Below are 18,102 nucleotides of genomic sequence, written 5' to 3'. Positions count from 1 at the left end.
ATTGTTTTGGGTCATGAAAGAGTGAATTTGTTGATAAACAACTCGCTCAATGATCTTGGACAAAAATGCAAGGTTTGATATGGGTCTGTAGTTACTTATTAAAGAGGCATCCAGATTAGGCTTTTTCAAAAGAGGTTTGATCACTGCAGTTTTCAGGGCCTTGGGAAATTGTCCTGATAGAAGAGAAGTGTTAACTATCTTTAATACATCTGGGGCAACACAATTAAAGACATCTTTCAGCAAGCTTGTAGGCAGCACATCAAGACAGCAGGTCGTGGATTTTAGATTCTGAACCGTTTCTGTCAGAGATGCGTGGTCTACGAGTTGAAATGTTTCTAGGTTTCTAGAAGGCTGAGGAGGAACCGGTGACATAACCAAGTTGCCTGCGAAAGAGCCACATGCTGTTTGTCTTATCCCCTGAATTTTATCTGTAAAAAAAGCTGCAAAGTCATTGCATGACTTGTTGGACAACAGTTCTGGAGGGACAGATACTGTAGGGTTTGTCAGTCTGTCGACTACAGTGAATAAAGTGCGGGCATTGTTGGTGTTATTTCTGATAATCTCAGAGAAAAAAGACTGCCTTGCCATTTTCAATTCTTGGTTATAGATGTGAAGGCTATCTTTATAAATGTCATAATGAACCTGGAGTTTGGTTTTCCGCCATCTGCGTTCAGCCTGCCTACACTCTCTTTTTTGAGCTTTCACCTGAGTGGCGTTCCTCCATGGTGACTTTTTTCTTCCAGAGATAGCTTTGGTCTTAATCGGAGCAATGGCATCCATAACAGTTACAACATTGGAGCTGAAACTATTCACAAGGTCATCAACAGAGGCTGAGGGCAGAGCTGGTGATGATATAAAAGCCTGAGTGAATAATGTACAAGTGTTATTGTTAATAGAACGCTTTCTTATCACCTCCGCTTCTCCTTTGCTAATACTAGCAGGGATGGTCATTTTACAATGAACACTGTAATGATCAGAAAGAGCAACATCAGTCACCACAACATCAGAAATGTTTAGACCCTTGGAAATAATTAGATCCAATGTATGGCCCTTGTTATGTGTTGGATATGTTACATGCTGTGAGAGTCCAAAGGTATCAAGAATATTTAAGAGTTCTTTTGCACATCCATCATTCACATTATCAACATGAATGTTAAAATCACCCACTAGAACCACACGGTCAAACACAATGCAGATAATAGACAGTAGTTTGGAAAACTCATCAAAAAACATTGCATTATATTTTGGAGGCCTGTAAATGGTTAGAAATATTACACGACATGAGTTTCTCGACTGAACAGCAACATATTCAAAGGAGTTGAAATCTCCATACAGCATTTTCTTGCATTGGAAAGTTTCATTAAACAAAATGGCAACTCCACCTCCCTTCTTATCCACCCTAGCTTCACTAATGAAACTGAAGTTAGGAGGCGTTGATTCAATAAGGACTGCTGCACTATTTTCTTGGCCTAACCAAGTTTCAGTTAGGAACATAAAATCTAGGTGGTGCTGTATAATGTAATCATTAATTAAAAACGATTTGCCTGCTAATGACCTGACATTTAATAGTGCTAGATTTGATGTGTTAGAGGCAGTATCCATACGAGTGTGGACTGACTGCAGCTGACATGGAATAGATGTTAAATTTGATGTTACCCTGTTTCTTGGCAATTTATACATTCTTTTTCTATTACCAATCATGACATGAACTAAAGAAGCTTCCAGTACACTGGGCCCCGACTTTCGCTGGGAATAGTCTGGAGTGACATCTTTAGAGCCTGGACCCAGAACACATCAGCAGTCAGATATAGAAAAATCTAAGTGTGCTGAGCTCTTATCAGCTTGGGGAGAATGAGTCTGACGCCTGTGTAGAAGGGGTGGGGGTGGTGCATGTCTTAACTTTACTGAAGGCAGGGGGCGTTGCAGGGGCATTAGGGGAGAGAAAGGTGCAGTGGGCCGGGGGGTAAATTGTGTCCCAGCGATGACCAGCTTGTTCATTTGGCCAGTGAACCCCAAGAAGGGGGACGAGGGCGACAACATGCTCACAATGGATGGTGAACTAGGTGGGGTTTGGGGGGGTGTGGAAAGTGGATCCTCACAGGCAGCTTTTGGTGTTGAGGATAGAGGATCCTCTTCCTGCTCGCCCTGACATCGCTCAAGATTGTAGCTCACTACAGCTGAGAGTTGTGCTTGGTCTCCTTCATGATGACGTTTATCGTCTGATTGTTTTGGTTCATCTTGCTTCTCGTCCTTGGTGGAGGGAACAGATTGGTGACGAAGGCAGAAAAATATGTTATGTGTTATATGTTGGACAGAGGTAGATTTTTAGTTGGATATTGGATGTGAACTGATTGTATTTCTATGTTAAAATGTTCTATTAAAGAAAATATCCAAAAATATATATCTTTCTGTATGCTATAAAGTGGTTTAAAAAATTGAAATCGGAATCGGCTAAAACCGGTATCGGCAGGTCAAACTTCTTGAAAAATCGGAAATCGGTGCATCCTTAGTTTTACCTTTAAGACCAGAGAGCATGGTCGAGATTCACAATGTAAAATGTCAATGTGTGTTCGTCGACCACAGTTAGAAGAATTTATGCTGCAGTGATTTATCCTCAGTGAACTCTGCTGTAAAACAACCTTTGGCCCTTTGGCCCTCAGCCAGGTATATGTGTATCTAGCTCTTGTTCAATGTGTCAGATGTTTTTGGATTGGTCCGTGGCTTCTCTTCCAACTGCATGAACCAGCCAAGGCGAACAGGTATGGAGGGAAACGTTGCCCTTGGAGAAAGCACAGCTGTCAGGCGTCCTCTGCCAAGTGATGCCAGACGCCCAGTGTGCCACACATTTTGTTAGATCTCTAGCTGAGCTTTGCAGGCATCTGTTTCCATGTCACCCTGCCCGTGTCATCTGACATGTCTTGAAAGCCATGCATGAGTGTGCACTTGCACGGCCGTGCATGTGCTTCAAGGCGTGATCTTCAACAGGAAAGATTAATAGGTGCTTGTGAAAAGACAAAGGGAAGGGGTTGGTGAGAGACAGAGCGGAAGCGCAATTCAGGAACGAGTCTGAACGTGAGTTTTGGATGTCCCTGTCACCTGGTTGGAATGCAGAGCTCCTCGTTCAAATGGCCATGTGATAAGATCAAGAGGAGAGACAGAGGATTTCCTGCAATGCTGCAGCTCACTCTTATACAAGGCACACACAGTCCTCACCTAACCCTCTCCTAACATTTTTGTAGCTGCCGAGCTGATTTGCTCAAAAACGTCTGTTGAGACAGAGAAAATGGAGTGCTGTGATACAATGCTTTGTCTGAGCATCAGCATTAGAAATAGAATACATTAAATACATGTTTTTTGAAGGTAAAGAAGTGAATGCTTTAAGTGAATTTCTTTTTCTTGACTCATTTAGCTTGTTTGCACAGCGGCATATCTCGTCACTGTAATTCTATATGAGGTGGACGCTGCGTCCACATTCAGCCAGGCTATAAATCTGTTCATTAGCAAGTCGGTCCGATGGTCAGAGAGTCATAGCTCTTTTCTGCCGGAGGAGAAAACAGGCGCTCCTGTAGGGAAGACAGGCGAGACCCCCCAAGAGCCAGGAAATCCCTGGAATTCTGTGGGTCAAACTAAGGTCAACTGAAGAAGCCCCAGAGGGAGAAACGGAGATTAAACAGCAATGTGTGCATCTAAAAAGAGAGTTGACCATTTTAACAGTTGCACTTCAGCAAAGAGAGAGAGTAGTGAGTGTTTAAAATTGTCATATAAATGTCATTTCATAATGTCAGCTCATAAAATAGTGAGTTCTTTGTTTATTGAGAGATCATCATCAAACTCAGCCACACTCCTCCTGTCAGAGTCTTGATCTAAAGCCACATTTAGATGAGAAAAGATTATTTATAGAAATGTTCTTGATTTTTGTCCACAGTTATCTTTAGCTTTGTTCGAACCTATCCAGTGATATTTTTGAGCCTTTTGTTTACAGTGCTAGTCTTTGATCTACACTAACTTCTGAAACTGACCTTTGGTACAAACCTCTGTCCCTGGTCTTCTTCATTTTTAAGTAGTTATTAACTTTTTTTTGGGGGGGGGGGGGGTTTCAGATATTCGGAGGGTGGCATAGTGGCCAACTTTGTTACCCAGGTATTTATTCAGATGAAAAAAAATCAACATGATGCTTTCATTTGAACTGGGGATTTGGCCTGAACAGATAGTTTAGGGCAGTGCTGGACCCACAACTGGTATGATAAAAATGCCTTTAAATACAACACAATGCAGTTCTGCCATGCCTTTTTTCTTTTAGAAATGTATTAATTTTACGTTTTTTTGGGGATTTTCATTATGATTCCTCCTAATTAACACAAGAATGAGAGCACTAATGTTGTGTCCGTCTAGTCTATTAGTTATGCTTGGCACCATACATTCATCGTTGATTGACGACGTTCACAATGATTGTATCTGAGAGTTCATTGAATATTATGTCCTTTATGTACATTACACCCTGTTGCTTGTGCCTTTGTACTTGTGGACCTGGTTGTGTAACTTATCCTGGAGTTACAGAGCTGAAAGTACCGAACATTAAGCCTACTGTCTCTGTCTCACTTTGAGCAGGTTTGTGTCCCCAACTTTCCAAGCATGAGCAAACGCATGAAAACCGTTCAGGGTATTTAAGCAATAAAGTAAGAGAGGATTATCCTCAGAGGAAAGACTCTGTTGTTGCTGAAGCAGCTGCTGGCAAAACAGAGGTCAGTGAGGCTTTCCTAGTTTTCCTACAGGGGCACGGTGTCTTATAGATGGCGCCTTATTAGCAGGATTGGTTGATGTTGCTGGTGGTCCTGGTGGGACCACGTCACCCTGCTGGGCATTTCCTAAACACCAAGTGATCAATGATCCTGTCTTCTGTCCTGAAGTTAACCCATTGTCCTCCAACCAATCCATCTGTGGAGTGAGATAATCCAGCCTCTGGGACCCTGCTGAGCTCCTTCAGAGAGCACGTCTGTTCTCAGTCCTTTATACCAGACGTTTGACGTTAAATGAATGTAATTAAAGTCATCTACTCGCTGCAAACAGGCACAACATTTTATCAGGTCTGGTGGACCTTCTGTGTAATCTGTGCTGAAGTACTGATATTTATAGCTTCTATCTTATTTGGGAAAGTGCCAGTTGATCTATTCCTGGAGAGAGTCTTTTTTTCTGAGTTGTTGATTGGGGAATGTGTTCATCAAAACATATTTATCACATTGACATGTCTTAACCTGCATGGTCACACAATCTTTTGGCGGATTTCTCAAAGGAGAGCCCATCTCATCAGATGAGTTGTGGTACTAGTTTTGTGCTAGACATTCATGTTCCCACGAGGGATACACTGACTAGTTGACTACCTGAGTTTATGGTATTCACTGGCACTGGCTTTTACCAGACTGAAAACAAAGCAAGAAGTGAGTCAGAGGTTTAGTCACTCAGGTAGATGACAGGTTATTCCAATTACTTTGGCTTGGTATTATCTTGTTTCCCAACTTGATTCAATTCCAGGTCATGTCAAGGTCTGTATTTGATTTCAGTTCTGATTCAGTTTGATGTTGATTCGGTCAGGGATATATTAGGTACAATACCAATTTTGCTTAAATATGAAATACATTCTCAGAGAACTAAAAGCTTTTGTCAGACCCTTATGTCTTTTTCAAAAATCCACAGCGAAACCAGACATCTGTCTCAGACTTGGCGGTGCCTTCAGTGGATGAGCTCCTGATGGTGCTGCCATTTTTCTAGGTTCGCCTTTCACTCACTCAGCCAGATCTTGTGAGACGAATGGAATTAATCATGGGAAAACAGCATATTTTAAAAGATTGATTTCATTATTTTTTGAACTGAAATGAAATGTAGATTTTAATCAGGAAAAAAAAGATTATCAGGTTAAACTTCCAGATGGTTTGTATTACAAATTCTAATTTTATTTACCTTCAAAACCGAGTTTACTTTCCTTTAGAAAAAATCACAGTAAATACAGTCAAACATGAACTCAGAGACAGAGGCAAAGCACGCAACATGGGTTTGTTTGCATGAATGAAAACGTGGCTGAAGGCAATGAGAGCACTCCTGAAGAGGATTAAAATGTGTTGGTATTTTGTTTTTACGGAAGTGCTGAGGGAAATGTGATTGAACTGTCACCTCAGCTGAAAACCATGCAGAGAAAATGGCTGTGAATGAGCACAACACTTGCACAACTGTTTGGCCACAATGTTGGTACTTTGTTGGTATTTTATGTCCCTGTTGGAATCAGGGAATATGGAATTATCCATCTAATAGATAATAATGCAATTTTGTCACTTATTTTGTCAACCAAAATTGGAACGTCATACATACTTATTAACATTATATATACATAATATTCTTCTTCTTTTGTGTTTATAATTTGCATGGCGACATTACATATAGGCATGTCTGCACTTGAGTGTGTCAGAATTGTATTAATTAAATGACATATTAATTACATTTTGAACCGTTATTACATATTTTCCCAGTAAATACTTAGAACCATGAAAGATTTGGTAATTTTAAGCGTGAACTTGTGTCCTCATACCATCTCATTCACATGTAGTAACAAACTTGTTGTGTGCCGCTGTTATTGAATTCTTTGTTTTGATAAACAGCCATTGTGTGTGTAATGTGGACTGAACTCTGTTTGCCACTGAGGCTGCTGGTAACAGTTAAGGTAACGTAACGTAAACACAGCAGATGACTGGGTTGAACCTGTAGTGATGGCTTATGTAAGTTTATGAAAGAGAAAAACACAAGCATGAACAGATGATTCATTGAAATATTAGTAATACTATATATACATACATCATTTATTTTTTTAAATGTCCCAGTTTTGGATAAATGAAGTTTACATATCTTTATGAACATGAACAATTGGAAGCAAACAATGGGAGACAATCAGAATTGCACTAATACCTCCTTTTATCAGTGATGGTAAAATCATAGAGAAAGGCAGTGTATGCATTTTCTGTCCATAATTGAATTCTGCACCATCAGACTAACTAAATATTAGTATTAGATGTTTGGTTTTGATATACACCACAATATATCTTTGTGGTCCTGAAAGTAAAAAAGAGGTGACCCAGCATGGAGAAAATATAAGAGGCCCTCTTTTCCCACCATTGAGTCAGCAGCCAAGAGGCCCATAGTCCCCAATATTGGTGAGTGTTGACATGAGGCCCATATGATTTCATTTTCCTCAGCACCCACATAATCATCTGTCCAATGCTGGACTTCATTCTATCTCCAAACATCTTGCGGTGCTCCTTTGAGGTGTGTGCACTTTCAGCAGAAATGAAAAATTGATTCATGCCTGGTATTTTCTGATATCGTGAGTGTTTTGGAAAACTGTTTCTGTTTCTGTCGAGTGAGTGTTGATGCACGGAAAACTAATTCTGATGTTTCTTTCTCGCGGCAGCAGACTTATGTGTCCTCCGGACACCAGATGGCACCCCCCAGTCCCAACACCAACAGTAGCAGCAACAGCAGCGGGGGAGGAGAACAGCTGAGTAAAACAAACCTGTACATCCGTGGCCTCCATCCGGGGACAACGGACCAAGACCTGGTCAAACTCTGCCAGCCGTAAGTGATTCGTTGAACACCTTTTCATTGTGTAGCATGTTTGTTTGATAAAACCAGTTTGGAAGAAGAAGGAAGCAACTAAACAAGTTTTAAGCGCAAGTTATGTGATATGTGTCGAAAACAACGAACACCAAAATACATCATATTCACTAGGGATGCACCGATTGCCATTTTTGGGGCCGATTCCGATTTCCGATTTTTCAAGAAGTTTGACCTGCCGATACCGATTTTAGCCGATTCCGATTTCAATTTTTTAAACCACTTTTCAGCATATGGAAAGATATATATTTGTGCATCTTTTCACTTTAATAGAACATTTTAACATAGAAATACAATCAGTTCACATCCAATATCCAACTAAAAATACAAAACAAATCACTATAAAATAGAAGTATATATAAAAATACAAAAACAATTGTCATGATACATTTGAACATGCTACCATGGAACATAATAACTTAAAGTGTGACTTTTTGAACAGATTACCACTATAAAATAGAACTAAATAATGCTGTGGAATATTCACACACATCTTAAAAGTGCAGAGTTATGGAACCATGTTGTTCACATCCAATATCCAACTAAAAATACAAAAACGAATCACTACCTGTATGTGTAGTTTATTTAAGCTTAAACATTTATATACATAGTACCTACACACAACAATAAGTAAATTACCTCACTCTCTCGCTCTCTCTCTCTCTCTCGCTCTCTCTCTCACTGTGTGTGTGTGTCTCTCTCTCTCTCTCTCTCCCGCCCCGTGCCAACAATGCCTCGCGCTCTCTGTGCGCACAGGTTTAAATGACAAACAAACAAATGCTGAGTGCTGTTCAAAAGTTTTGTGCAAGTGATTTAAGATCCTGACTCTTTTCCCAAATATGACAGGCTTCGTTCAGTGACTGAAACAAATATATAAACATTAATGAAACATTTACATGCAGAGCGCTCACTCGCAAAGCAGACAACATGATGTTGTGTAAACGGATGTTGTGTAATCAAATACACCGGTACGGCCGTATATTAAAAATTCATATCATAACGGAAACAAACGGTATTCAGTGTGAACCGGTATACCGCCCAGCCCTACACTCTACTACATGTGCGTGTAGCCGCGTGCACGTGTGTTGCTGATGCTGCGCAATGCGGGTGCATTTTGATCGGCTTATTAAAATCGGAATATTCTGACTGATTCCGATCACTGGCCGATTAATCGGTGCATCCCTAATATTCACACTCAAGTGTGACCACAGCTGTACCCTGACACAGTGTGGTACATATTATTTTGTGTTTCCATCAGGAATGATACCAAAATAAGTAGCCCTTTGGCAAACTTCGCTAGGGGTACCAGACTAACATGGTCCTCTAAGATCAGGGTTGAGCTAGACTGGCTCCACCCATGATAGTCAGCTGATTGAGCGACAGAAAACCACCACTCCTTTGGACTAGATCCCATGGAAGTCTATTCTAATACTGAGCTTGACGTCTTGTTGAGACAAACAGCCACAAACAGCAGAAAAAAGACATTGTTCTTTGTTATTGCACCAGTACAGCATCATGCTACGTATCTCGCTGACGCGGCTAACGGGCACAGCCCACACCCTGCCTACCAAGTGAAGGTACGGTTCATTCAAAATGCAAGCCTGACCCATTCCAAACCATACTGTAGTATACCAAACCAAATTGCAAATGCCGTTTAACGTCACAAGCGTCTTGCTGCGTTGGTGCCTCCTTTGTGGTGGCGGTGGGGTAGATTTGTTGTATTGACTGTCCAACAGATTTTTGCTACTCTGACTGTGCAGAGCCAAACCATTGTCATAGCTATTCATGGGACATGCTTCAGTTCAATTTGAAATGCATAAACCCAACAGACAAATCCAACAAAGTACCATCAGTAAGTAAGGTGCCATACGTGCGTTGCCATCTCTCTGCAGTTTTCTACTTTAGCCCATCCTTATGTAATCATTCTGCTGAATCTAATGTGGATCCACGTCAGGGTTTCCCCCAGTGTATGGGAACAAGTGGGAACAAGAGCGCATGCGCCCCCATGTAATCAGCGCAGCGCACGCTTGTCCAGGTGCCGATTGAAACCCAAGTCACACTATCAAGTGCGTCATTATTACAGTTACATTGTTCTTGTCAATGAAGGTGTTATATTTGGGATGGGGATGCAGCGATAATTCGGCGGTTGAAACACAGCTACAACACGGTGGAACAGCACCTGTTAAACGCTGGAAAGTCTCCGCGCAAAAGTGAAACTTGGCTGCATGCGGCACAGATTATGAACTCCCCGCGACATTCACTTTTCACCAGAGAACATTCTCTCTCTTTGAGCAGTTAACTAAAGACATCAGCTCATCTGATGCATCTGTTATTCCCTCAATTGCAGCGTTAAAGCGTCTTCTTTCATAAAAATTAAGACCACGGAGTAAAATCGATGAAAAGGGCTTTATTATTATTTATGTTGCTTTATTTTACTTTTAAATGTAACCATTGCATGGCTTGTTTTAAGATTCACTGGCCGATTACTTAATGAATATTTAACTTAAATTTAAACTTAAAGGGACACTGTGTAGTATTTATGGGTTTATATGACCCGAAATCCACTTTTGTATACATATTATGTGCTCCTGCATTGTCTAGTCGCTGTATATTCTTTGTTTCATTTTCGTAGTGTTTCAAAAAGTCATGTAAAATAACATGGTCGCGGGCCGCTACTGCATTGCCACGACGCCATGTTTCTACGGGAGCCTGTATAGACAAACGCGAGAGAACAAATCAAGCGTGGCTTTACTTGTAGCAGAAGTCCCGCCTCCTCTCTCTCTGCTTCGTCTGCTGCGGCCGCGGTAGCTCGCCCTCTCCCTCGCCTCACGAACCTCATCTGCTGACACGGAGAAAGACGATGAGGTCGACATTTGACCAGTTGAGGATACCGTATCGCTCAGGGAAGGGAGGGGGTGAGCAGAGGAGCAGTTCTTTGTTGTAAATTTCAGCCTCTCCTGGGTTTGGGTCAGACTTAGCACACATAGTATATCTATGTCTTTAGACTTCTTCACAGTGGATCATCTGCCTCCATCTTGCCCTGTCACTTCTCAAGAACAGTCTGATTAAAATAAAAGATGCAGTGTAACAGTCTGAAATCTGACTAAAATGTGCCCACAGCTGGTTTTACATTGCAGTACATTCAATAGGTATCTTTAATATGGCCCTATGATTTCCATGTTAACAGAATCGCGAATCGCGGAATTGGCCAATAAAAACGGAATCTAATGTTAAACGCGGAATATCGCGGAAATTGACATAATGTGACTGAAATGCTGTCATTGTGAGGAGAAGGAACGTTTGTCTGGAGAAATGTTCCGGGGAACGCTCATTCGTGGCACCACCCGTGCATCTCCTCACAAACACTCACCCGGCCAGGGTCTCCCCCAGTGCGTGTTGCTTGTTTATTTACTTTATATACACTTTTTTTTTCTAAACCGCGGAACAAGCGCGCATGTAACTGGCGAGCGTCCCCTTGTCCAGATGCCGATTGAAACTCAAGTCACACCATCAAATACGCGATTATTACGGTTATATTTTTATTGTCAATATTTATTGTAAATAAATAATTTGGCAGCCGAAACACGGCGAGTAAACTGTGGAACATCGCCTGTTAAATGCTGGAAAGTCTCTGCGCAAAAGTGAAACTTATGAACTCCCCGCGACTTTCACTTCACAGCAGAGAACATTCTCTCTCTTTGATCAGTTAACTAAAGACATCGGCTCATCTGATGCATCTGTTATTCCCTTAATTGCAGAGTTGTAGGGGTAATATTGCTTGTAGAGAAATGATCCAGACGGATACGGAGAAGCGCACGGCGCAGGAGAGGGAGAACAGTACAGCGCAGGGGCGGTTCGCAGAAATCCGTCTGCACCAGGGGGCACTACCACATTTTTATTTATGTTAATTATTTTACTTTTTAATGTGACCAGCATTGCATGGCTTGTTTTAAGATTCACTGGCATTTACTTAATTAGGATTTAACTTAAGTCAAAACAATTGAACAATTGAGAAGTCAGTGGATTCAAGAAGAAAGTTGCATTTCAGTGGACATTTTATTCACTGACACAAAGAGCACACATTCTATGGTGGTAAAGTAAGTATAAAAGGTAAAAAAAAAACAGAATAAAAAAAATAAAACGGAAAAAACGGAATTCTAAAAAATTAAAACGGAAAAAACGAAATTTGGAAAAAAATAAAACGGAATTTGGAAAAAAATAAAACGGATTTCATAGGGCCCTACTTTAATGCTAAGCTGGGGTAAGAGTCGTGGTAAAAACTAATTGCTTGTGAGCAGATAACATCTGTGTTGTCTAAAGCGTAGCTCTTCATCTGTTGGACACATGAAATGAAATTGTTTAAGGCCATAATTTGATGTTCTGAAAAAGCAGCTGTTTAGGCAGGAAGGAAGGAAAAGCAGTTTGTGAATAGGAATGCCGAATTACCGCAACTATTGTGCGTTTGATTAAATCTTGACAATTACAGGAACACAAGAAAATGGTATAGCCTTCGAGGGAAGTAGAGGCACGGGAGAACGAATGCAGAGAGTCAGAAAAAAAAAAGATGAGACGGGGCGAAGAAGGAGAGAAGGGGCCAGAGAAGGGAACAGCATGCTGCCTTCTCATGTCCTGATCTAACCTTCCCCTTTCTGTGTGTGCAAGTGGCTTAAAGCTACACTCTATAGTATGCTGGTTCTACACATACACACACACACACACACACACACACACACACACACACACACACACACACACACACACACACACACACACACACACACACACACACACACACACACACACACACACACAGTTAAAACCAAGTAATAGCACCCACACTATGCTGAAGCAGATCAAGGCTATATCCTGTGTTGTATAAGTGATTTTTGAACTTTAGCCATGTGGATCAGTATCAACACTCCTGCCTGAATAGGCTCTGGCTGTAACTAATAAAATGTGATTGTCAATACGCTGACCAACACCACAGCTGCTCCCTTTGTAACCTTTGTCTTTGATTCACCATTTGAACCTTCGTGATCCCACATGAGGAACTCGCAGCAACAAAATCACACAAGCAAATGATGATGACTGGCTGATATTCATCTTAATCAAGGAGAGTAAGAAAGCTGCTCACAATTTGTCGAAGCTGGGACAATCAAATAAAATCTATAATCTGTGGTTGGTTTGTGAAAAACAGGGAAAAGTAGAGGATGAACACAGACAAGTCATTGTGGAGTGGTAGAGAAGTGGAGCCAGGTTGGAAGCTTTAAGGGTCAGTGGGAGGGCGCCCCTTGAAGGGGGAAAACTTAAATGAGTGGGAAAAGAGTAGCATGGCCTGCTGAGAAAGAATGTCAGATGTCCGTATATGGTTCAGGGCGGTCTTTCATGTCCCAGTGGCCTGTACATTGTTGTTCCTCAGTCCCTCTGCTGTTCCTCTACAGAGGGACTGAGGTAAGCCATGAGTCACACAGTCACAACGGTCAGACCTTTGAACTCTCCTGGAAAGTCTGTTCAGGAAAACATGAAATGCAGCATTTGTTTTTCTTCATCATCCTCCTGATTACAGCTAATCAATAGTTTTTCCAATCTGCATACATGATGAGCCTGCAACCACAAATATCAGCCAGAGTTGAGCTCATTAACGGTACTGTTATTATTATAATCAGAATAATAATATTAGCAAAGTCCCTTTGTTTAGTTTATGGCCTTTTGCTTAGTTTATGGCGATACAAACAAGTTTTTATTATGATGTCATGTATTCAATGTTGCCCAGCCTGTTTGGCCTCACAAGACTCCACAAGTTCATTTAAACCTTATGTAGACATTTACTTTGAAAAAAAAATTGCAGGTATTTGAGATAAAAGTAGACACAGATATGTTTCTTTATACAGTAACAGTATGTGTGCTGTGTATGTCTAAACCATCATGGTTTTTAAACAGGAGATTTGCTTTTCATTTCTTCAAAAACACTCAGTTTGCACATAATGCTTCTGCCAACCTCAATGGCTGGAGGAGGAAAACCGGTTTCCAACTGTGCAACAAAAGATCTCTGGCTTTAAGATAAGCCAAGATGTAACATATGGTTTCTGTTTTGTCCTTCATTTTGTCTGGACATGTCATTTTCCCAAACATTTTTACTGATATGTTGTATATTAGGCTGTTAAAATTTGGAAACACGCAACATAATAATTGAGCACAATTCCACAGAAAAAATGTAAGGTTTTCCCACACAGCTTATAATGTCTGTTTATATTGAGTTTGGGAATTTGTGCTGAGCTTGTAGTCAGATGTAGACATATGTATATAGATCTATATATATATGTCTGGATATATATATATATATTTATATATAGATTTCCTCATCAGACTGAAATGTATGTGCCATAACATGATGAGGAAAACAGCTGAATTATTGTCTCAGTGGCTTCACGTGTATGTGCACAAGTTTTTCTAAATCGTGTGTTCCAAGGCCTAATACTAGTGTAAATAAAATACAGGACTGGGAGGGACATGGCATTTAAAATAAATGGAATCGGACCAGGTACAAAATAACCTTTGTTTTAGCTTTGCCTTGCTAAGTGTTGTAAGAAAATAAAGTCAAATGCTGCGCCATAATAAACAGAGCCTCTCAAAACATGAAGCAAATGAAAAATGGCTTTTTAAACCCTGGATTGCAAATAACACTGATAAACCAATACTTTCTGAGTTAAATTGGCAACTGTTACATGTAGCTGTTTGCGTTTATCAAGCTTGTAAGAATATTATGATTCCGGGAGACGGAATTATTTTCTAAATTAAAAAAAAATAAGTCAGAGAAGCAGTTTTTCAGTTTCTTTCCCCTTCCTTAATGAAATGCACTGCTGTCAAATAAATCCAGTGAAGTTGTGCAAGTGAGTTCCAGTTTTATTGCTAATATCACTGAAGAGGAACCTGAGTTGATGTACTTATTTAAGCTCATATATACAGGTTTTGGTTTGGATGGGTTTAAACTCTGGGACTTTCTCTTAAGCTGCAGGAGTTAACTCCATGTGACTGAGTCTGATAAATGTCTTCAAGATTGTGCAAATGAATGATGACATTTTTGCTGGACACAGGCAAGTGAAATGACAATAATCTTGTGTATATTCATGCTCTGTGACTGTGTGCAGCTGGCAGTGGAGGCCTATAAACATAACCTATGCACAGGTCATGTGGCTATTGGGTTAGGGATGAATTATTAATGTGTTCAGTGATTAAGTTTCCTTTGCAGTGTTTCTCATTTGTAATGCCAAAATTCACAATGATAAAGATCAGTGAATCATACATTTATTTTCCTGTGGTTGGATTTAAAAAGGAAAACATCTTCTCCTCTTTTATCTATTTTAGCAGCTTTAAGTATGATACATTTTGAGATAATAAAAGTGTGGTTCAAGAACGCCTTTGTTGTGGCTGAAGTGAAAACATATAGTGTATCCTTAAAAGATCTCTGGTCTAGGTGTGTATATGTACATATTAGAAACCTAAGCGAGAACAAGGCCACAACATGTACGCCTAAATATAGCCTGTGATTTCAACTCTCAGTTTTTACACAGGTCTCTGCTGTGACCGTCTAGTCAGATCTGAGTCATTCGGGCAAATGTCCACTAAGACAAGGCTGGAGTGTAGGACCCAGCGGTGTGCTGCGATGTGAGAGTGGAAAAAGAGAGAGAGGGACGTGGTGGGAAGTGAGGCAAACCGGAGGGGAGAAGCATCAGGTTACAGTGTACATTCCGCCCAGACGCCATGTCGCCCAAACAGAGAAACACCAGCCTCCCTCGCTGGCTAAATCCACCAGACAAGGGCAGGTCTATTATACTGTAGTGCTGATGCGCCGTCTCATAAGACTGCATACCATTAGTCTCCACATCTTACACAACACTTCTCCTTTACTGCTTTTACAGTGATTTTCATACAGTGAATATTTCATGATGCAGCATTACTGCATTAATTGATTCTCCTCCCGACTGATTGGACCCTGTTGTGTTGGAACTCAACCTCACATTTGTGACTAGTTAAATGGATCGCATACACGCTTGAAAGGGGACGCTGCTGAAATATATTTTATATTTTATTCAAGCTAAATAAATCAGAGAGCAGAGCTGTATTTAGGTCAGAGGTGTGTGTTGGTTTGCTAGTCTGCTTAAGACAGGTCTGGAACAAATTGTTTTTGGCCCTAAGGTGCTCTCCTGTATACAACAACACCAGGGCTTGTTGCACGTTGAAACTACCTCCAGCAGCAGACAGTTTGAGCAAATTGCAAAAAATAATCAGAGAATATGAACGGGAAAACAAGAAGTGCAAACAGGAAGCAGAGAGTTAGTGCGAAAAACTGATCAGCGTCAACAAACAAGAGGGAACTGAGAACAAAAATCATATCATCATAATAGTTAAATACAAATACCAGTTTGCATGGTGTACGCTTTAATTTTTAAGACTTTTTTCTCTCTTAAATTCATCATTTTTGTTTGACATTATCGGCAAAGATATATGGTTCCATACTAACAGAAGTGGATGCATTTACAGTGGCTGCAAGGATCACATTAAAGACAATTGCTTGTGCAAAGGAGTAAGTATTCATGTTAACACCTGTAGTCCTGCAGCCTGAGGAAGTGTGGTAACATTGGTATGCATGTATGTGGTAGGAGCAGATTCCTCTCTCTCTCTGCCCCACAGTCACCTCCTCTGTCACTGATCATCTTCTCTGTACTCTTGTGTCTCCCTGAAGGTATGGCAAGATTGTGTCAACCAAGGCCATCTTGGATAAAACCACCAACAAATGTAAAGGTGAGCTGTGTGTCGCTGACATTCATTTGCCTTCTGGGCATTTTACAACGAGAACACAGCTTAGCTCAGCTCAAAGTTGACTTTGTCCAGAGCTTTAAAGATTGCCTACAATCATCTGTAAAGTTCACTTTGCATTCAACTGAAGCTGTAATTGTGGCATAGTTGCATACTCTGTCTACACCAGAGACTGGGTCAGGAGCACCCACAGATGGGTTGCAGAAGATTAAATACTGATTTTCTTTCCACTTTCCACTACTGAAGATGTATGTTAATAACAGCATGTATAAAACATTGGAAATTATATAATCCATTCAAAATGATTAAACAGTGAAAAATAAGTTTTGATTTACATTGTGAATTGGGTTGCAACATTGATTGATTTACCTGGAAGAACATCATATCCATGTCACCATTCTTCCATCAGTTAAATGGTTTTACATGTTATTCCCATCAAAGTCTTCACTCTTTACTACATCGTAGTCAATACAGTTAAACAGTTAAATGTAATTTAGCTTTTTAATGATGTCATTGTAAAGCACAACAACTCAGACCCCAGTGTTAAAAAATACCCCATGTATTTATTCCATATTATTATTTTTTTCTAGTGGGATTGTATTTAATCAGCATTCACTTCCAGGAGACAGATTTATTCCCAATAAGATGATTTACTCTCTCAATTCTCCTCTTCCTCACATGCACACACTGTTATAGCATAATTAGATGAGCGAGAGATAAGGTTACTGTAATTATTATTAGTTAATTACATTTTTCACCATAGCTCACATACTCACGTAACACATGTACTGCAGCTTGAGAACCATGGATCTAAACAGCCGATTTTAAAGTGAGACCCCAGTAAAAGCTGTGAAATAGTAACCACCTTCTGAGACGTCACAATTCACACATGGGTGATGCAGGGGTGGAAAAACAACACCACAGGGCAGAGGAAGCTCTGGCAAAGGGAACAGTGGTAATCACCTTTTTTAAGCGACTTCACCCAGGTTTCTAAATCCCATGTATATCATTTTATTTTAATGTGAAAACAGGCTTCAGAAACACCAGAGCACATGTGTAACATTCCCCCCAATGACGTGCGTACTGCAAACCACTTGTATGAGGTACAGTGTGTCAGCACTGAGTTGATTCCATGTAGATGTTTTAACTATGCTTCGCACTTCTTCACAGAGGTTTTAACTCAGTCTCGTCTGTTTCACAGGATATGGTTTTGTGGACTTCGACAGTCCAGCAGCAGCACAGAAAGCTGTTACAGCTCTGAAGTCCAGTGGGGTTCAGGCTCAGATGGCCAAAGTAAGAATCCATTTCATCAGCATTGTTTTACATGTTGTCCTTTTCCCTCCATCAGCTCAATGATCCAGATTTATCTGTGCCTTGTCTAAAATGTATTGATCTCCAAAAAAAAAATCAGTCTTCTGTCTGTCTCCACACGAGCGCACATTTGTCTTCTCCGTCATGTAAAAGGTAAACTGTTACATGCTTTGGCCTGACTCCCCCGTTAGTGTCCTGTTGGCAGCGATACAAGATAAACTCGGTTTATAGGGAGGCGTGAGTTCTGTCATACTTTATGGGATGTTCCTGTGTGAATAATGGACAGTTGTAAGAAGGATAAAGAACGGCTTACTGGAG

General features: G+C 40.5%; 1 protein-coding gene across 1 annotated transcript in view; it reads left to right on the top strand.

Annotated features, from left to right (window-relative positions):
- LOC310925954 (RNA-binding motif, single-stranded-interacting protein 2-like) overlaps nt 1–18,102 on the top strand; it is a gene marked incomplete at its 5' end in the record, with an annotated part of 39,602 nt that overhangs the window by 11,587 nt on the left and 9,913 nt on the right. Inside the window, 3 exons of the mRNA XM_083888035.1 lie at nt 7,454–7,617; nt 16,400–16,458; nt 17,675–17,766. Coding sequence (XP_083744161.1) covers nt 7,454–7,617; nt 16,400–16,458; nt 17,675–17,766 — 315 coding nt within the window. The remainder of the gene's footprint in view (nt 1–7,453; nt 7,618–16,399; nt 16,459–17,674; nt 17,767–18,102) is intronic.

The sequence above is a fragment of the Microchirus variegatus genome, assembly GCF_963457635.1.
Source record: "Microchirus variegatus genome assembly, chromosome: 4".
NCBI lineage: Eukaryota > Metazoa > Chordata > Actinopteri > Pleuronectiformes > Soleidae > Microchirus > Microchirus variegatus.
The sequence above is the reverse complement of the archived record's forward strand: the minus strand, read 5'-3'. Positions and strand labels throughout refer to the sequence as shown.